Source organism: Geotrypetes seraphini, chromosome 11, assembly GCF_902459505.1.
Source record: "Geotrypetes seraphini chromosome 11, aGeoSer1.1, whole genome shotgun sequence".
Classification (NCBI taxonomy): Eukaryota; Metazoa; Chordata; class Amphibia; order Gymnophiona; family Dermophiidae; genus Geotrypetes; species Geotrypetes seraphini.
In genome coordinates, this window is record NC_047094.1 from 24018291 (window position 1) to 24040005 (window position 21715).

The 21715-nt window shown below is 50.5% G+C and overlaps 1 protein-coding gene across 6 annotated transcripts in view; it reads right to left on the reverse strand.

Moving 5' to 3' along the window:
• TRRAP (transformation/transcription domain associated protein) overlaps nt 1-21715 on the reverse strand; it is a 359951-nt gene that overhangs the window by 301817 nt on the left and 36419 nt on the right. For all 6 annotated transcript variants that reach the window (XM_033914195.1, XM_033914194.1, XM_033914196.1 and 3 more), the window contains 3 exons: nt 16162-16353; nt 4130-4295; nt 2902-3158 (listed from right to left, as the gene is read on the reverse strand). In XM_033914195.1, coding sequence (XP_033770086.1) covers nt 2902-3158; nt 4130-4295; nt 16162-16353 — 615 coding nt within the window. The remainder of the gene's footprint in view (nt 1-2901; nt 3159-4129; nt 4296-16161; nt 16354-21715) is intronic.

Sequence of the window (21715 nt, forward strand, 5' to 3'; positions counted from 1 at the left end):
GGTGATCAACAACGTGCTCCTCACGACCCCTTCAGCTTCCCCTCTGATGTCACTTCCTATGCGCGGAAACCGGAAGTGAGATCAGTGGGAGAGCCGACGGAGTTGTGAAGAGCACGTTGTTGACTGCTGTGAACAACTTCAACGAGAGGTATGGGAAGGAGGGTGCGTGCCTAGAGGGGAGGAATGGGAAGAGGCAGGGGGCGGAGGGGAGCTGGTGGCCCCCCATCATGGAACCCAGGATGGACCGCCCCCCCCCACACACACACAGACACACCTTACTACACCACAGCTCTTCGCATTCTTATATGGTCTCTATTTCTATCGAAACTCGACTACCGGTACTGTAATTCTGTTCTTGTCGGTCTTCCAAACATACGCATAGCCTTACTGGGTCATCAATGGTCCATCAAGCCCAGTAGTCTGTTCTCACGGTGGCAAATCCAGGTCACTAATACCTGGCCAGAACCCACGGAGTAGCAACATTCCATGCTACCAATACAGGGCAATTCAAGTATATAAATAACCGATCCCCTCCCTATATCCTTTTAAACTTAATACATTATATGTGAACTAACTTCGGAAGTGCTCAGAACTTGCAGGTAGAGGAGTGTGTGGCGCAGTGGTTGGATCTACAGCCTCAGCACCCTGGGGTTGTGGGTTCAAACCCCGCGTTGCTCCTTGTGACCCTGGGCAAGTCACTTAATCCTCCATAGTCCCAGGTACGTTAGATAGATTGAGAGCCCACCGGGACAGAGAGGGAAAATGCTTGAGTACCTGATTGTAAAAACCGCTTAGATAACCTTGATAGGCGGTATATAAAATCCTAATAAACTTGAAACTTAAACTTGAAGCTGCAAACGGGGACACGCCCCAAAATGCAAACCCCCTTGGTCTATCACTGCACTTCCTCCTACACTGCAAATCTGTTTAAATAATCTTATACTATTTTATTCTGATTTTCTTCTTTATATAAAGTGTTTAGTGCTTGAAATTCATACTTAAGATTTCAATCATTTCATATGAATGCTAAAAAAGTCCATAGCCTGGTGAAGTCAATGAAGCTGACTGTGATGGTGCTATCAGGTTCTGACGCGTTTCGCCCTCACGGGCTTCCTCAGAGAACCCACCACTTCTTGTGACATCCAGGAGGACTACTGCTTCTCCTTCCGTTCTTCAGTGCTGCATTTCCATCATTTGGATCCACCAAACATTAGATTTATATTCCCCGAGTTTGATTTTGGGACCAATCCAGAGAAAGCAGTGGCTTCCCCCCTGTCTTTGTCAATAACAGACTATGGACTTTTCCTCCAGGAACTTGTCCAAACCTTTCTTAAAACCAGCTATGCTATCTGCTCTTACCACATCCTCTGGCAACACGTTCCACAGCTTAACTATTCCTCCTATTGGTTTTAAAACTATTTCCCTGTAACATCATCGAGTGTCCCCTAGTCTTTGTAATTTTTGACGGAGTGAAAAATCGATCCACTTGTACTCGTTCTACTCCACTCAGGATTTTGTAGACTTAAATCATTTCTCCCCTCAGCCGTCTCTTTTCCAAGCTGAAGAGCCATAACCATTTTAGTCTTTCCTCATACGAGAGGAGTTCCATCCCCTTTACCATCTTGGTGCTCTTCTTTGAACCTTTTCTAGCGCCATCATCACGCTCTTCCTGTTCCTAGATTACCCCATATGAGGCAATCGTCACTTTTCAAAAAAAGCTTTCTTAATTGACTGTCAATAAAAACGCAGCACTTATCTGATTTTCCAAGAGAGAGTGGAGGTCCCAGCTGATCAGTAATTACTTCTCCATCGCAACTCAGCAGGATGATAATTCCAAGATATATATAATCACCCGTGCAAATCATTGTGCTCCATAAGTGCCTAGAGTTTACTTTAGTCTAGAGTTTACTTTAGTTTAGTCTTTACTTTAATGTAGAGTTTACTTTAGTTTAATTTACTTAGTTTAGTCTAGTCTTTACTTACTTTAGTTTAGTCTTTACTTTGGTCTAGAGTTTAGTTTAATTTTTAATCTCTCATTTTCCTGATATTTATAAATTTAGACTGTTAGTTTAACTATTCTCTCTTTCCTTATATTGTAACTATAATACTCATTTTCTTGGATCTTGAGTGGGGGGATTTCTTTGCCTTCAATGTTCTTTACTTTCCATGGGGTACTTTCTTTTCCTCCCTTTTATTATATATCTCCATAATGTTAATGATGTCTTCTCTTTTATGCTTAATTAGATTGTGAGCCCGTTCGGAACAGAGAGAGAAGCTCTATGCCTATATTTAGTATTGTAAACCGCTTAATACCCATGGTCAAGTGGTATATCAAATCCAATCCAATCCTTAATCTTTATTTATAAAGAATGAGCTTATCGCTGAATAAGAGCATTTTATCCTAATATTCCCATGTTTTTTTTAACTCACCCCTTTTTTTTCCTGCCCTTGATTTTATTATATCCTCTCATTATGGTTCCTATCCTCATATTTCAGCGACGTCTATGATGTCATTGTTAGATCATTAGTTTTTATTACCCTCCTACATTTATTCTATTGTAAACCGCTTAGATTTTAACCTTGGTTATATATTGGGGGTATATCAAATAAACTGAACTTGGAACTTTTCCACATATGCAGAGCATTCGTGTCAGTCTATTGTTTTCAGCAAAGCTTTTGAACCAGTATTCAAATGAAACCGGGTCAGAGTAAGAGGAGCAGGGACAGAGAAGCTAAAGGTCAAGTAGTACCATTGTAAACAAGTATCTCAGCTTCATTAACAAGTCGGATCACTTTACCCTCTGAACCAACCATGTTACAAGCAGAAGGGAAAAATGAAAACAGTGAGCATCTAGGTCTATGAATTCCTTGTGCCCCCTGGTGGCAGTTTCTCACACTTGCCTGCATAAGTTCGGCTCGCACAGGCTGAATATGGTCATATAAGAAATCTGGCTGTAGGTTGTCCACACACAGTTCAAGTGTTCTTAGGCCCTGGCTAACCAAGGTCTGAGAGCCATTCAGAGCAGACACCAAGGGATCCATCAGCATCGGGAGATATGGTAGCAGGGAGCTAAGTCGGACTGGCACAGTCAAACATAATTCTACAAACAGATCCTTCATGTGCTGCTTGTGTAGACCGCTCTGCAGCATATTAAGACCTGAAAATCAAAAAAGAAAGGAATTTTGTTAAGATGCATTTTTCTCAGGAATATACTTGAACTTCTGACCTGTTTACTCTGATTTTTTTACATTCAATGGGTCTTTATTAATCACCTGAAAATCTACTATGAGAACATTTGGCATATTGGGACAAATTGAAGGTCCATCAAGCAACAGTGGCCAATCCAGGTCACAAGTGCTTGGCAAGATTCCAAAACAGTTAAACAGATTTTATGCTGCTTATCCTAGAAATAAGCAGTGGATTTCCCAAAGTCTATCTTAATAATGGCTTACAAACTTTTCATTTAGGAAATTATCTAAACTTTCTTTAAACCCTGCTAAACTAACTGCTTTTACCACATTCTCTGGCAACAAATTCCAGAGTTTAATTACACACTGAGTGAAGAAATATTTTCTCTAATTTGGTTTAAATTTACCACTTAGTAACTCCACCTTGTGCCCCCTAGTCCTTGTATTTTTGAAAAGAGTAAACAAGCGATTCATGTCTACGCCTTCCACTTTGCTTGGTATTTTATAGATCTCTATCATATCTCCCCTCAACCATCTTTTCTACAAGCTGAGTCCTTTGAGTAAGAATGAAGCACAACCCTATATATTTTGTTCTATATCTAAGGGAGTTCAAGACCAGAAATGGAGAATTTTTAAGATTTTATTAAAAGGACATCATGGTTTCCCATAGGTGACTTTATAACCAATATGCACGAGAAATCTACTTTCGCTACCTTCACTGCTTGCAAATCTATCTCATGCATATTCATTGCGGGTATCCTGAAACCCTGCCTTTGTTGGGGTATCCCAAGGAATAATTCGAGAACCCCTGTGTAAATGCTTCGTAAGATCGCAAAGTAATTCAACGCAGGTGGGCTTACAAGCACCCTGCAGGTTAAAAATCCAAGAACCTGAATTCCTGTTTCTGGCTGTCACGCATTTAAGGAAAGACTGTCCTCACCTTGTAGCAAGTTAGGCAGGAGCGGCAAGAACTCTTGATACAGGAGATCATGACTGCCGCCTCCAATTGACCTGAAGAGAGCCCGTAACAGCAGGAAGTAGTTGTAAGGCTCTTTGGCAGTCTGTGCGAGCTCCATGGAACTATTCACTATCTTGTGCAAATGTGGCTACAAAAGAGAGAAGTTAAAGATGTTATAAGGGCATAAAGTAGAAATCACTCTCTTGATTTTCCTGGGTCTAAAACCAAGATGAAGGAGGAAAGAGATGGTGGAGGACGTTTATCCAGCAGTACAGGAGGGTACAGGACAGTCAACCAGTGGTACTGGAGGGAAGAGAGGAGGCACATTTTCTATTCTGTGAAACTGGCCAATACAGCTGCCCAAAACATGGGATACAGGTAAGGCGCCACTCACAAAAGAGCAGCATTTAGGAAGAAATATATCACCTTCTGAAAAAATTAACACATTTCTGTTTCTGTCATGCGAGCCCTAGAGAATGACACTGGGACAATTTTTTCCCGTCCCCGCGGGAACTCATTTTCCCATCCCCGCAAGTTCTTTTCCTGTCCCTGCCCCATTCCTGCAAGGTCCGTCTTCATCTGCACAAGCCTCAAACACTTTAAAATCCTAAGTAGCAACATTCTAGAGCTCAGAGTGTGATGTCATAATGCCTCATTCCACCAATGCCTAAGCTCCGTCCTCATCTGCACAAGCCTCAAACCCTTTAAAATCCTAAGTAGCAAGATTCTAAAGCTCAGATTGTGATGTCATAATGCCTCATTTCACCAATGCCTAAGCTCCGTCCTCATCTGCTCAATCCTCAAACATTTTAAAATCATAAGTGTTCAAGGCTTGTGCGGTTAAGGCAGAGCAAACAGGAATGGGACAGGGACAGTGACAAAACTTGTGGGGACGGGGAAAAAATTTGTCCCCATGTCATTCTCTACCCTAGAGTTCCGTGAGCTCTGTCATTGTTAACTGAAAGAATGGAAATCAGGACCTGGTCCACAACCTGATCACACTTTAAAAATACTTTTTTCTTCCATTATATCTCTTTGTTTACATAAAAGTGCTATTTGGAGCAAGCTGAGCATTTCCTGCCTTTTCATCAGTTGCACTGAATCCATGCTTTAAGAACCGAGCTCACTGCTGAAAGCATTTGGGCAGTGGCGTAGTCAGTGGAGGGGGTGATCTACCCCGGGCGCCATCTTGCTCGGGGCGCCAACACCCCTCCTTCCTCTCCATCCCCCCCACTCCTCCACCTGCCACGCATGTGCCCCTTTTCCCTTCCCTCATACCTTTTTAATTTCAGCGCGAGCAGCCGCCAACTTGCTGCCCGCGTTGGCTTCGGCGCTTTCTCCAACGTCACTTTTGGGACCTGCACCTAGGAAGCAACATTAGAGAGAGCGCCGAAGCCGATGTGGGAAGCGAGTTGGTGGCTGCTCGCGCCGACGTTACAAAGGTACGGGGGAAGGGACACTTACCTGCAGCGGGAGAGGGGCACCACCGCCCCAGGCACCACTCACCCTTGCTACGCCACTGCAGTTGGGCATCACAAAACCAGTGAATCTGCATCAAACTAAATGTAAACTCCCCCAAAAATAAAAAGCAGGGCTCTTGAGCTAGGGATTCTCCGAACCCCACTGAAGACTCTGACAATACTGATCTGAATTTGATTGGCTGAGCAGCATCTGCCTGTAGCCTGCTCAACCAATAAAATTCGGAGCAGTGCCCTCAGGCCTCTAAGGGGTGGGACAAATCCACTGGCCCTGACCAAACACTACAGTATGACAACCTCTTAAGCACAGTGGCCCTGGTAGTACCGTATTTTTACGCATATAACGTGCGTGCTATACAAGATTTTACAAACACGGAATAAGCATGCGCATTATATCCGTGAGCGCATTATATATTTTTTTTACATTCTGAGACACCCATACTGCAGAGACGGCATTTGCCGCCCCGAAAATAGCGCCCCTTGACATATGGGTAATTTCGGCCCTTCCCAGTCCCCGCCGGTGGAGCTAAGGCGCTTCCTTTAAGCTTAAAGTCTGCTGTATATGACTTTCGTCTCATTCCTGGCATTATGGCGGTTTAGAAAGAACATGCAGCACTAATGATCTTTTATAGGCTAACCCTCCTGGGGATGGTCAATTTAAGTTCGACCAGGTGAATCGGGGTCTTACATTCATGGAGTCGGACGACCGAACAAACCAATACAGGAATTAAAGACCCGGGATGAATAGAAAAGCCCGTCAACTATAGCCTAAAGAGGTAAAAGGTGTAGGGAATAATTTTAATAGGGAGTCTTTTATTCCTTTAGCCCTTAGTTCTGTAGGCCGAAGTCGACCGGTCTTTCCATTCATCATCCCGGGTCTTTGTTAATCCCTCTACTGGTTAGGTCTGTGGGCCGACTTTATGAATGTAAGCGCCCCTATTCACCCGGTCGAACGCAAATTGCCCAGCTGCGAAAGAGTTAATCTGCGGTCCAAATGGAGTGGCGGGAGGAGCATGCTTGGTATACGCATGGGCACGCTATACTGAAATTATTTTACATAAATGCTTGGTTCCCGCGCGCTATACGAGTGGGCGCGTTTTACACGTATGCGCGTTATTTGCGTAAAAATACGGTATTTTATTTTATATTTTAACACTTTATCAAGAAATATACTTCTTGTACAGAAATGAATAAGATATACAATTCCTATCGAAGGAAATTAAGTTGAAGAAAGTAAAAATTATTCACTTTAATCAATATTTAAAATCCCATATTGATAAGGTCCAAGATTCTAATGAGTGAAATTCAATAAAGAAAAAAGGGAAAACACATCCTATTTCACAAAGTAGGTGGTCAACTGTTAGTGAGTACAGAAACAATTTCTTATTTAAGTTGTTGCTACAATTCCCCCTTCAAGACGTTTCATGGTTAAGAATCCTGACAGCTGAGAAGGCTCAAAGAATATATAGTTATTAGACTTATATTTTCTGACACATTTGCACGGATATCGTAGAAGAAAAAACAACAAAAATTGTTTTCTACGTCTCTGGGTTTCTTTTGTCACATCTGGAAACACTTGAATTTTTTGGGTGGCCCTGATTGTATAAACAGCGCCTACCTCCTTGGCGCTGTTAAGCGCAACTGTCAATCATCTCTTAGGCGCCGTTTACAGAATCATGACTAGTGGTGCCTAAAGCAGTCTTAAGACGCCGGTAGGTGTTGACTTCCTTAGGCCACACTTGGGAGGAGCACCATTTTGGATGTTGTCTTAGGAGCGTGGGAGACTTTTTTTTTTTGGTCAGTTGGTTGAGAGTGCCGGTTAACTGAATTAATGTGTGAGAATTATTTCCCAATTCCTCCGTTCCCCGGAACACCTTCCCAGGACTCGGCTAGAAGTTTATGTGTTCTGGAACCCCCTGCGTATTTTTAGCCAGGTTCAGGGTAGGCCATTTCCACACAGCCCTGGGTTTTGCATTTAGCACCAAGCAACAGAACCAGGATTTCATTCAAACGGAATGTGAATAAAAAAACCAAAGAAATTATAAACTGTAATCTTACAGACTGCAGCTTAATTCCCTTCAGATAAAGTCCTGGATCATTACTGACATGTGGGAGCTATTACAATGGCTAGACTAGCGCCTTTTCTCTGCGAGGGCTGAAATAATTATGGACTTTTCTTGCATAAGAGGGTCCTTTATTTTCTGCACTAATAGTAGAAATGGCTGTCATCAGTCAATTAAATTGTCTATTCAAGGCTACCGGCAGCTTGAAAATCTAACAGCAGCAGAAAGCAGCGAGGGGCAGTAAATCAAAGCCATTTAAATGGGAGGTGCCATTTATTAAATCAAAGTGACCTTGTTTCTGAAGACAGAGCAGGAAGGAAGAATTTAAAGCTCTGATTATTTCAAGCACACTGTTTCAGATCATTTTGGCCTGATAAAGTCCAGGAATAATTAATAACCCAAGTACAAAATGACACTTGTATACTCTATCATTTTGAGATTTCGTGTCAGCGGTAAATCAGCTTGCAAATCCCGATAACAAAACTGCTCTTTATCATCAAAAGGCAACATCAGAAACATATAAAAATCATTTTATTGAACCCTACTGCTAAAAGTACAATATCCTTTTCGGGGACTACAAGTCACCTACGACTGACTGACAGCAGGTTTAACATAAGAACGGAGAAATTAGGTTCTTACCTGCTAATTTACTTTCTTTTAGCTTCTCCAGACCAGTAGAGGTTAATCTTTACAAATGGGTATATATCCAATCATGACCAGCAGGTGGAGACTGAAAACAAAACTGTGGGACAGTATATAATATACTCCCTTCTCTATTTACCTCAGTCTGCCGAATAGCCAAGCAGAACCAAGAACTGGAAAACAGAAAGAAAACAATACTCCGAACAGGAGTAACAACTAACATACCCAAGTGCTGTTGGAAAATGCAGAGGAGAAATACCCGAAGGAAAATGTCCCCACAGCTCGCCAGCTAAGCCAGCCGAGCCACAGCCGCTGTTCTTCAATTCTCCCCGGCCCTAGAAAAATACTAGAACCCGCAGCAAAAAACAAAAAACTGCCCGTGAAACAGCCCCAACAACAACAACAACAACAGACAGGGTGGGGACCTCTACTGGTCTGGAGAAGCTAAAAGAAAGTAAATTAGCAGGTAAGAACCTAATTTCTCCTTCTTTAGCACTCTCCAGACCAGTAGAGGTTAATCTTTACAAATGGGACGTACCAAAGCAGTCCCTCTCACGGGCGGGACCCCCGAAGGGCCGATACCAGAGCACGCTCACCGAACACCGCGTCCCGACGCGCCTGAATATCTACCCGATAATGTCTAACAAAACAATGCAAGGAGGACCAAACTGCAGCCTTACAAATATCCACTGGAGGCACGAGCGACGACTCAGCCCAAGAAGCTGCCTGACCCGAGTGGAATGAGCCTTGAGAAACTCCGGAACAGGCTTCTGTCTCAGAAGATAAGCGGAAGCAATCGTCTCCTTGATCCAGCGCGCAATAGTAGCCTTAGAAGCGCCAGCCCCCGACGAGGACCCGCCAGAAGGACAAAGAGATGATCGGATTTCCGGAATTCCTGGGTCCGCTGCACATAAGAGCGGAGGACCCGACCGACATCCAACTTGCGCAGCTGCCGTTGCTCAGAAGAGCCCTCCCGACTACCCAAGACCAGGAGGACCACCGATTGATTGACATGAAAAGGAGAAACTACTTTCGGCAGAAAGGAAGGAACAGGCCGCAAGACAACCCGCTCCCTAGAAAACTCCAAGAAGGGAGCCCTACAAGAGAAAGCCTGTAGCTCAGAAACACGGCTAGCGGAAGTAATGGCCACCAAAAAGACCACCTTCAGAGTAAGGTCCTTCAAAGAACAGCCATCCAACGGCTCGAAAGGCGGGTGCACCAACACAGAGAGAACCAGATTGAGATCCCAAGAGGGAACAGAGGGCCGTAGGGGAAGCGAATCACATCAGGAATGGCCGACAAACGCTGACCTGTCACCAACCCTCGAAAAGCCGACAGGGCCGCAAGTTGAACCCGGAGAGAAGACCAAGCCAGGCCTCTATCCAGGCCATCCTGCAAGAACTCTAGAATGTTAGGCAGAGAAACGCGAAAAGAGACCACTCCCCGTGCCCGGCACCACCCCTCAAAGAGACGCCAAACCCGCACATAAGCCCGAGAGGTAGAAAGCCTCCGGGACCCCAAGAGTGTAGAGATCACCTTATCTGAATATCCCTTCTTACTAAGGCGACCTCTTTCAAGAGCCAAGCCGTAAGACAGAAGGGAGACGGGTCGAACATGGGAATGGGACCCTGCGTCAGAAGATCGTCCAAGAGAGGCAGAGGAAGAGGATCCGCCACCAGATGCCTCACCAGATCCGCATATCACGGATGTCGAGGCCAATCCGGAGCCACCAGAACCACCAGACCCGGATGGTGAACAATGCGAAGAAGTACTCTGCCCACTAATGGCCAAGGAGGGAACACATACAACAGCCCCTCCGTTGGCCACGGTTGGACCAGAGCATCCAGACCCTCAGCCAGACAGTCCCTGCGACGACTGAAGAAGCGGGGCACTTTGGCGTTGCCACTCGTGGCCATCAGGGGCTGCCCCCAAGCCTGCACTATCAACTGAAACACCACGGCGCCGAGACACCACTCTCCTGGATCCAGGAAGTGACGACTGAGGAAGTCTGCCTGAACATTTTCTACCCCGGCTATGTGAGAGGCCGAGAGGTCCAGAAGATGGGACTCCGCCCAAACCATGAGCCGAGCCGCCTCCTGCGCCACCTGAGTGCTCTTGGTGCCCCCCTGACGATTGACATAAGCCACCGCCGTGGCATTGTCCGACAGGACTCTGACCGACTTGCCCAACAAAAGGGAGTGGAAAGCTAACAGCGCCAGACGGACCGCTCTGGTCTCCAACACGTTGATCGACCAAGAGGCCTCCTCCGTGGACCAGGTGCCCTGAGCTGAGTGACCCAAACACTGAGCCCCCCAACCGAGGAGACTCGCATCCGTAAGGAGCACCGTCCACTGCGGGAGATCCAGACCCACCCCCTGAACCAGGTGAGGGGTCCGGAGCCACCAACGCAGACTGCAACGCGCCATGCCTCGCAGGGGAACAGGAACATCCAACCCGTGCCTCTGGGGAGACCACCTCCGGAGCAGAGCATACTGAAGAGGACGCATGTGGGCCCGCGCCCACCTCACCACGTCCAGGGATGCCGCCATCGACCCCAAGACTTGGAGGAAATCTCGCGCCCGAGGACACCGGGACGCCAAAAGCAGGCGAATCTGAGATTGCAATTTGCTCACCCGGGCCTCTGGAAGGAAGACCTTCCCCAAGGAGGTGTCGAACAGAACCCCAAGGTACTCCAAACACTGAGCCGGGACCAACCGACTCTTGGAAAGGTTGACCACCCAGCCCAGCGACCGGAAAAACTCCACCACCCGAGCCGTAACCCGGGAGCTCTCCTGCAACGACTTTGCCCGAATCAACCAGTCGTCCAGGTAGGGGTGTACCAGAATGCCCTCCGACCGCAAGGCTGCCGCGACGACCACCATCACCTTGGTGAACGTCTGGGGAGCCGTGGCCAGACCAAAGGGAAGCGCACAGAACTGATAGTGCCGACCCAAAGCGAAGGAAGCGCTGATGAGAGGCCCGAATGGGAACATGCAAGTAGGCCTCTGTCAGATCGAGAGAAGTGAGAAACTCCCCCGGCTGAACGGCCAGTGACCGACCGCAGAGTTTCCATGCGGAAAGAGGGAATCTTGAGAGCCCTGTTGACCCCTTTCAAATCCAGGATGGGCCGAAAGGTCCCCTCCTTCTTGGGCACCACAAAGTAAATGGAGTACCTGCCGGTGCCCCACTCCGGAGGGGGCACTGGAACAACTGCCTTGAGATCTATCAAGCGCTGAAGGGTCTGGCGAAAAGCCTGCGTCTTCCAAGGAGTCTGACATGGAGAGGCGAGGAAAAGGTCCGGCAGAGAGCGGGCGAACTCCAGGGCATAACCGTCCCGCACCACCTCCAGGACCCACTGATCGGACGTGATCTCGGCCCATTTGGGGTAAAATTCGCGCAGCCGGGCCCCCACCGGCACCAAAGGGGGTGCCGGCAAGGAGTCATTGTGCAGGACGGGAAGCGGGGGAACCGGCGGAGGGATTCCCTGCCCCCCGTCGGGCCCCCCAAAAGGGCTGCATGCGCTGGAAGAACCGACCCCGGGAAAACCCTGGAGCCGGGAAAGAAGCAGCCCCACGCCTAGGGCGATACTTGCGAAACTCCCGCAAACGCCCCCGGGCAGCGCCACCCCGAGACGCAGGGTGGGCACGGTCCTCAGGCAGACGGGGCACCTTTGAGTCCGTCAGAGTCTGAATCAACTTATCCAATTCCTCCCCAAACAAAAAAGGGAAATTTAGTAAGCTTAGCTTTGGACGCAGCATCCGCCGACCAAGCGCGCAGCCACAAAATACGCCGCGCGGCCACGCCAAAGGCCATAGACTTAGCCGAGATCCGCACCAAGTCATAAAGAGCATCTGAGAGGAACGAGGCAGCCATCTCACTCTTCGCCACCTCCTGATCCACCAAAGACCACTCATCAGACTCCCGATCCAGGACACGCTCAGCCCACCGAAACACGGCGCGAGCCACCAGCCCCCCACAAATAGCCGCCTGAACCCCAAAGGCAGAGACCTGAAAATTTTGCTTAAGGATGTTCTCCAACTTGCGCTCCTCAGAGTCCCGCAAGGCAGAACCGCCCTCAACAGGCACGGTATGCCGCTTAGAAATCGCCGAGACCACCGCGTCTACGACTGGCGATGCTAAAGTAGCCCAATCCCCCTCTGGGATGGGATACAAACGAGCCATGCTGCGCGCCAAACAAAACGGCGTCTCCGGCGTTTTCCACTGTTCCAGTATAATATCCCGAATATCCTGATGCATAGGAAAAGAGCGGGAAACGGAACGGATCCCCCGTAGCAGAGGGTCCCCCACACGCGGAGTCTCCGGCGGCGCATCCTCAAAACGCAACACCGAAGAAACCTGTTGAATCAGGTCCGGCAGCTCATCTCTCTGAAAAAGGCGCACCACGGACGCCTCTTCGCCGGAGGACGGGAAACCCGACAACCCGCCGCCAGCGGCCGTCCCCTCGAGAGGGTCCTGGAAATCCTCAGAAGGGTCCAGGTCCTCATCCAGACCGACACGCTCCTCTGACCATAAATCCTCGTCCCACGACACCCGCGGACGCTTGGACAAGGGAGGAGGAGGAGGGGACGCCACAACAGACGAGAGAGGCAAAGCCGCAGGGAGCGCGGAGGAAACCCCACTCCCCGAAACCCCCTGAGCGCATCCGGGACCCCCAGCCGCCTGAAAATAGGCTCTGCACAAAGAAAAAAAGAAATCAGGAGAAAAACCCCCCCGAGGGTCCCAAGGGACTCCCTGCCACAGCAGGGGACCCAGCAAAAACCTGCCCCTGTTTTTCCAATACAGGGGGAAGGTCACCTGAGGTGGAAGACAAAATGGAGGGGCCAGACTGAGAAGATGGCGACTTTCCCGCCAAAAATGCTCCCTCCATAGCCTGTAGCGGCTGAGAAACCTGAACAGTCCCAGCTGCTAAAACAGGCAAGTCGGCATCAGCTGTCAAAACATCAGCTGAGAGGGAATCCCCAACAACCCGACCGTCGGCGGCTCGGGGAATCCCTCCGTGGGCGGTTGGGGAAGACCGGGCTTCCCCACTGCTCCCAGCCGACTTGCGAGGCACCATCGGCGGGGAGCTCTGGGCGCCTGCAGCCGCTGCCGACGGAGCTCCTCCACCGCACCGGCCTGAACACCGCTTGCACAGGCCGGCCGCGAGTGCCTCGCGCCTGGAGCACAATGAGCACTTTTTCCCTTTAGAAGTGCTCATTGCTCCATACGCGACCTAGCTATAAAAAAGTGCCGGTTAGATGAAAAAATACAGTAAAATACAGTTTTCTTAAAGGGAAACAACCCTCCAGACCAGCACTACCTCAGGATTTTTTTTTTTTTTTTTACAGAACAGACTCCACAGGCTCTCAAAGCAATATGCCTTGCTTGATTTAGGGGGCAAGGCTTACTGCTGAGGCTCCTCTAGAAAAATGTGGGGAGGTGGAGGAAGTGGGGGGAGGGACCCCGCTCGAGACCCGCCGGGTTTGACACCCCCGAGGTCGGACGAACCCCCAAACAGGGCCCGCCCAAGCTCCGTCCAGCCAAAAACAGGGACTATAAACCCCCTAAACAAATTCCAACAGCCCTACCAAGGGAGATGGGTACAGATCACTCAACACCTGCTGGAGACTGAAAGAAGACTGAGGTAAATAGAGAAGGGAGTATATTATATACTGTCCCACAGTTTTGTTTTCAGTCTCCACCTGCTGGTCATGATTGGATATATATCCATTTGTAAAGATTAACCTCTACTGGTCTGGAGAGTGCTAAAGAAATAAGGGTTGCCATTCTGGGACAGATCAAAGGTCCATCAAGCTCAGTATCCTGTTTCCAACACTGGCCAACCCAGGCCACAAGTATCTGGCAAGATCCCAAGTAGAACCAATTTTATGCTGATTATCCTAGGAATAAGAAGTGGATTTCCCCCATGCCATCTCAGTAATGGCTTACAGTCTTGTTTTAGTTAATTATCCAAACCTTTTTTTAAACCCCGCTAAGCTAACTGCTTTCACCATATTCTCCAACAAATTAAGATCAGAGAGAGGGATGGAATTAACAGCAATAAAGGAAGTAGGAGTACGATACGTGACCTCAAAAAAGAAAATGTTCTGTATCGCTGCTGTACATCTGTGGAACAGTCTTCCTGGGCATTTGAAATTGTGCACAGAATGTGTCAGCTTATAAGAAACTACTAAAAACTCAATTATATCTGTCGATGCCTATACGTAAGAGATATAATTGATTCCACGCTGTTTGGGATATGTGCCCACCACAATGTACACGAACTGTGAATGAGGGTCTTGATCATGTACTTATTGGCATGTGGATAATGTGTGATGTTATGTCTGTCTATTTTATGGAATTTTATGATTGTTTTGATACCGGAAACCACCTAGACTTAAGGCGGTATATAAATGTATTAAATAAATTCCTGGTTTAACTCTTGTGTGCACATTATGCTCTCATACAGCTGTGTACGTTAGATAGATTGCGAGACCACCAGGACAGCAAGGGAAAAAATGCTCGAGTACCTGAATGTAAACTGCTTACACAACCTCCATTGATAGATATAAATAACTCAAACTTGAATAATGAACTAAATAAACAAGTTGCAAGTCCGGAGTGTGAGAACAGTCCTTTTAATACCCAACCAAGGATATTCTGGAAACAATGCTCAACATAAACTTTGCGCCAATAAAGTCTTTTTTTGAAGAATTTACAAAGTCTGTGTTGGGCATAGTTTCCAGCATACCCTAGATCAGGGGTAGGCAATTCCGGTCCTCGAGAGCCAGAGCCAGGTCAGGTTTTCAGGATATCCACAATAAATATGCATGAGATAGATTTGCATCTCAAGGAGGCAGTGCATGCAAATCCATCTCATACATATTCATGGTGGATATCCTGAAAACGTGACCTGGCTCTGGCTCTCGAGGACCGGAATTGCCTACCCCTGACCTAGGGTATGCTGGAAACTATGCCCAACACAGACTTTGTAAATTCTTCCCTCTTGCCACCTCACCGCCCTTCAGCGGTCCGAGAATCTCCCTCCCTCCCCCTTACCTTCGTGGCGTGTTAGTAAAGAAACTTACTAAAGCCGATGGAGACTGCCTGCCTGTGCCTGCAGTCGCGTGTGTGTGGGCGGAAGCTTCTCCTCTGACGCAACTTCCGGTTGCGTCAGAGGAGAAGCTTCCGCCCACACACACGCGACTGCAGACAGGCAGGCTTCACTGGCTTCAGTAAGATTTTTTAGTAAAGCGCCGCAAAGGTAAGGGGGAAGGAGGGAGGGAGGTAGATAGATTTGGCCGTAGGGAGGGGGGGCCACGCGTGATCGGTGACCACGCGCCTTCCTTCCCTAAACTGCGGAGACAAGGCCATTCACCACTCCACGGGGTGGTGGATGGCCTTGTCCCTGTGCCTGCAGTGAGCACTTTTTCCCTCCCCCCGCCGTTTCGGCGGGTTACTCGGGGCTAGCCACGGCTAACTGCCACCGTGTCATTCTCTATCCCCCCCACCTCCAGCAGGAGGTCATTCCATGAATTCCGCACCCTTTCTGAGAAGAAATATTTCCTCAGGTTACTCCTGAATCTTCATCCCGTGTCCTTTCATTCCAGAGCTTCCTTTCAATTGTGAAAGACTCTTCTGTTCATTTATGCCACAGAAGTATTTAAACATCTCTATCTTTATCTCCCCTCTCCTGCCTTTCTCTCAAAGTTCAAGATATGCCCCTGGCCGCAGGAGCTTGGCCAAGTCACTGTAATGCCCTGTGCCCCAGGGACCCAGTTACTCTGGCTGTCCCAATCAGTGGGTGAACGCAATTAAAGAGGCCCATTACCTTCAGCATTTGTTCGTTTTCAGCTGCAAAGAGGGACACAGATCCAAAGACGAGCTTGAACAGCTTGAGGTATAGGTTGGAGAGCTCCACGTTGGAGCCCATCTCTGGAAGACGGTCCAACAGGTATTCTACCAGGATGGTGGCAAACAGAGCCGAGGTGGTGGGGTTGGCCAGAAAGGAATTGGCAACAATCTATCAAAAAAACAAAAAAAGGAATGCGTTTAAAAATCATCTTAAACCATAGCTGGGAGGTGCTCAGTGCTAAGTGTCCCAGCACATACTTACAGTTCTTGCCTCATTTAATTACAATAAGGAAAAATTAGGTTCTTACCTGCTAATTTACTTTCTTTTAGCTTCTCCAGACCAGTAGAGGTTAACTTTACGATTGGGTATATATCTAATCATGACCAGCAGGTGGAGACTGAAAACAAAACTTTGGGACAGTATATCCTAGCCCCTCCTCTCTATTTCCCTCAGTCTGCCGAATAGCCAAGCAGAACCAAGAACTGGAAACAACAGAGAGAAAAAACAATACTCCGAAAGGAGTAACAAATAACATACCCAAAAAATGCTGTTGGAAAATGCAGAGGAGAAATTCCCGAAGGAAGAAGGTCCCCACAGCTCGCCAGCTAAGCCAGCCGAGCCACAGCCGCTGTTCTTCAATTCTCCCCGGCCCTAGAAAAATACTAGAACCCGCAGCAAAAACCAAAAACTGCCCGCGCAACAGCCCCAACAACAACAACAACAGACAGGGTGGGGACCTCTACTGGTCTGGAGAAGCTAAAAGAAAGTAAATTAGCAGGTAAGAACCTAATTTCTCCTTCTTTAGCACTCTCCAGACCAGTAGAGGTTAACTTTACGATTGGGACGTACCAAAGCAGTCCCTCTCACGGGCGGGACCCCCGAAGGGCCGATACCAGAACACGCTCACCGAACACCGCGTCCCGACGCGCCTGAACATCTACCCGATAATGCCGAACAAATGAATGCAAGGAGGACCAAACCGCAGCCTTACAAATATCCACCGGAGGCACGAGCGACGACTCAGCCCAAGAAGCCGCCTGACCCCTAGTGGAATGAGCCTTGAGAAACTCCGGAACCGGCTTCTGACTCAGAAGATAAGCGGAAGCGATCGTCTCCTTGATCCAGCGCGCAATAGTAGCCTTAGAAGCGCCAGCCCCCCGACGAGGACCCGCCAGAAGCACAAAGAGATGATCGGAGCTCCGAAAATCCCGGGTCCGCTGCACATAAGCATGGAGGACCCGACCGACATCCAACTTGCGCAGCTGTCGTTGCTCAGAAGAACCCTCCCGACTACCCAAGACCGGGAGGACCACCGATTGATTGACATGAAAAGGAGAAACTACCTTCGGCAGAAAGGAAGGAACAGGCCGCAAAACAACCCGCTCCTTTGAAAACTCCAGGAAGGGAGCCCTACAAGAGAAAGCCTGTAGCTCCGACACCCGTCTAGCGGAAGTAATGGCCACCAAAAAGACCGACTTCAGCGTAAGGTCCTTCAACGAACAGCCATCCAACGGCTCGAAAGGAGGGCGCACTAGAACAGAGAGAACCAGATTGAGATCCCAAGAGGGAATCGAGGGCCTTATGGGAGGCCTGAGCAACTTGGCCGCCCTAAGAAAGCGAATCACATCAGGAATGGCTGACAAACGCTGACCTGTCACCAGCCCCCGAAAAGCCGACAGGGCCGCCAGATGAACCCGAAGAGAAGACCAGGCCAGGCCCCTATCCAGGCCATCCTGCAAAAACTCTAGAATGTTAGGCAGAGAAGCGCGAAAGGAGACCACTCCCCGCGCTCGGCACCATTCCTCAAAAAGACGCCAAACCCGTACATAAGCCCGAGAGGTAGAAAGCCTCCGGGACCCCAAAAGTGTAGAGATCACCTTGTCGGAATATCCCTTCTTACTCAGGCGGCCCCTTTCAAGAGCCAAGCCGTAAGACAAAAGGGAGACGGGTCGAACATGGGAATGGGACCCTGCGTCAGAAGATCGCACTCGAGAGGCAGAGGAAGAGGATCCGCCACCAGATGCCTCACCAGATCCGCATACCACGGACGACGAGGCCAATCCGGAGCCACCAAGACCACCAGCCCCGGATGGCGAACAATGCGAAGCAGTACTCTGCCTACTAATGGCCAAGGAGGGAACACATACAACAGCCCCTCCGTTGGCCACGGTTGGACCAGAGCATCCAGACCCTCGGCCAGACCGTCCCTGCGACGACTGAAGAAGCGGGGTACTTTGGCGTTGCCACTTGTAGCCATCAGATCCATCAGGGGCTGCCCCCAAGCACGCACTAGCAACTGAAACGCCTCGGCGCCGAGACACCACTCTCCCGGATCCAAGAAGTGACGACTGAGGAAGTCCGCCTGAACGTTTTCTACCCCGGCAATGTGAGAGGCCGAGAGGTCCAGAAGATGCGACTCCGCCCAAACCATGAGCCGAGCCGCCTCCTGCGCCACCAGAGTGCTCTTGGTGCCCCCCTGACGATTGACATAAGCCACCGCCGTGGCATTGTCCGACAGGACTCTGACCGACTTGCCCAACAAAAGGGAGTGGAAAGCCAACAGCGCCAGCCGGACCGCCCTGGTCTCCAACACGTTGATCGACCAGGAGGCCTCCTCCGTGGACCAGGTTCCCTGAGCAGAGTGACCCAGACACTGGGCCCCCCAACCCAGGAGACTCGCATCCGTAAGGAGCACCGTCCACTGCGGAAGATCCAGACCCACCCCCTGAACTAGGTGAGGGGTCCGGAGCCACCAACGCAGACTGCAGCGCGCCAAGCCTCGCAGGGGAACCGGAACATCCATCCCGTGCCTCTGGGGAGACCACCTCCGGAGCAGAGCATACTGAAGAGGACGCATGTGGGCCCGCGCCCACCTCACCACGTCCAGGGACGCCGCCATCGACCCCAGGACCTGGAGGAAATCTCGCGCCCGAGGACACCGGGACGCCAAAAGCAGGCGAATCTGAGACTGCAATTTGCTCACCCGGGCCTCTGGGAGGAAGACCTTCCCCAAGGAGGTGTCGAACAGCACCCCGAGGTACTCCAGACGCTGAGCCGGAACCAACCGACTCTTGGAAAGGTTGACCACCCAGCCCAGCGACCGGAGAAACTCCACCACCCGAGCCGTAACCCGGTAGCTTTCCTGCAACGACTTGGCCCGAATTAACCAGTCGTCCAGGTAGGGGTGTACCAGAATGCCCTCCGACCGCAAGGCTGCCGCGACGACCACCATCACCTTGGTGAACGTCCGGGGAGCCGTGGCCAGCCCAAAGGGAAGCGCACAGAACTGATAGTGCCGACCCAAGATCGCAAAGCGCAGGAAACGCTGATGAGAGGTCCGAATAGGAACATGCAAGTAGGCCTCCGTCAGATCGAGAGAAGTGAGAAACTCCCCCGGCTGAACCGCCAGAATGACCGACCGCAGCGTTTCCATACGGAAAGAGGGAACCTTGAGAGCCCTGTTGACCCCTTTCAAATCGAGGATGGGCCGAAAAGTCCCCTCCTTCTTGGGCACCACAAAGTAAATGGAGTACCTGCCCGTGCCCCACTCCGGGGGGGGCACCGGAACTACTGCCCTGAGATCTAGCAAGCGCTGAAGGGTCTGGCGAAAAGCCTGCTTCTTCCCCGGAGTCTGACACGGAGAAGCGAGGAAAAAATCCGGCAGAGAGCGGGCGAACTCCAGGGCATAACCGTCCCGCACCACCTCCAGGACCCACTGATCGGACGTGATCTCGGCCCATTTGGGAAAAAAGTCGCGCAGCCGGGCCCCCACCGGAACCAAGGGGGGCGCCGGCAAGGCGTCATTGTGCAGGACGGGAAGCGGGGGAACCGGCGGAGGGGTTCCCTGCCCCCCGACGGGCCCCCCGAAAGGGCTGCATGCGCTGGAAGAACCGACCCCGGGAAAACCCCGGAGACTGGAAAGAAGCAGCCCCACGCCCAGGGCGATACTTGCGAAATTCCCGCAAACGCCCCCGGGCCGCACCCCCCCCGAGACGCCGGGCGGGCACGGTCCTCCGGCAAACGGGGAACTTTCGAGTCCGACAGAGTCTGAATTAACTTATCCAAGTCCTCTCCAAATAAAAACGACCCCCGAAAGGGAAATTTAGTAAGCTTAGCTTTGGACGCAGCATCCGCCGCCCAAGCGCGCAGCCACAACACACGCCTTGCGGCCACGCCAAAAGCCATGGACTTAGCCGAGATCCGCACCAAGTCATACAGAGCATCCGAGAGGAATGAGGCAGCCATCTCAATCTTTGCTACCTCCTGATCCACCAGAGACCAGTCGTCAGACTCTCGATCCAAGACCCGCTCCGCCCACCGAAACACGGCGCGAGCGACCAGTCCCCCACAAATAGCCGCCTGGACCCCAAAGGCAGAGACTTGAAAATTTTGCTTAAGGATGGTCTCCAATTTGCGCTCCTCAGAGTCCCGCAAGGCAGAACCGCCCTCAACAGGCACGGTATGCCGCTTGGAAATAGCCGAGACCACCGCATCCACGACTGGCGAAGCTAACGTAGCCCGATCCCCTTCAGGAATGGGATACAGGCGAGCCATGCTGCGCGCCAGCCGAAACGGCGTCTCCGGCGTTTTCCACTGCTCAAGAATAATATCCCGAATATCCTGATGCATAGGAAAAGAGCGGGAAACGGAACGGATCCCTCGTAACAGAGGGTCCCCCACACGCGGAGTCTCCGGCGGCGCGTCCTCAAAACGCAAAGCCGAAGAAACCTGTTGAATAAGGTCAGGCAGCTCATCTCTCTGAAAAAGGCGCACCACGGACGCCTCGTCACTGGAGAACGGGAAACCCGACAACCCGCCGCCAGCTTCCGTCCCCTCCAGAGGGTCCTGGAATTCCTCAGAAGGGTCCAGGTCCTCCTCCATACCGACACGTTCCTCCGACCACAAATCCTCGTCCCACGACACCCGCGGACGCTTGGACAAGAGAGGCGGCGGAGGGGACGTCACGTCAGACGAGAGAGGCAAAGCCGCAGGGAGCGCGGAGGAAACCCCACCCCCCGAGACCCCCTGGGCGCAACCGGGACCCCCAGCCGCCTGAAAATAGGCTTTGCATAATGAAAAGAAAAAATCAGGGGAAAAACCCCCCGAGGGTCCCAAGGGACTCCCTGCCACAGCAGGGGACCCAGCAGAAACCTGCCCCTGCTTAGACAAAACAGGGGGAAGGTCACCTGAGGTGGAAGACAAAATGGAGGGGCCAGACAGAGAAGATGGCGTCTTTCCCGCCAAAACAGCTCCCTCCACAGCCTGAAGCGGCTGAGAGACCTGAATAGTCTCAGCCGCTAAAACAGGCAAGCCGGCATCAGCTGTCAAAATATCAGCTGAGAGGGAATCCTCTAAAACCCGACCGTCGGCGGCTCGGGGAATCCCTCCGTGGGCGGACGGAGAAGACCGGGCTTCTCCACCGTTCCCTGCCGACTCGCGAGGCACCATCGGCGGGGAGCTCTGGGCGCCTGCAGCCGCTGCCGACGGAGCTCCTCCACCGCACCGGCCTGAACACCGCTTGCACAGGCCG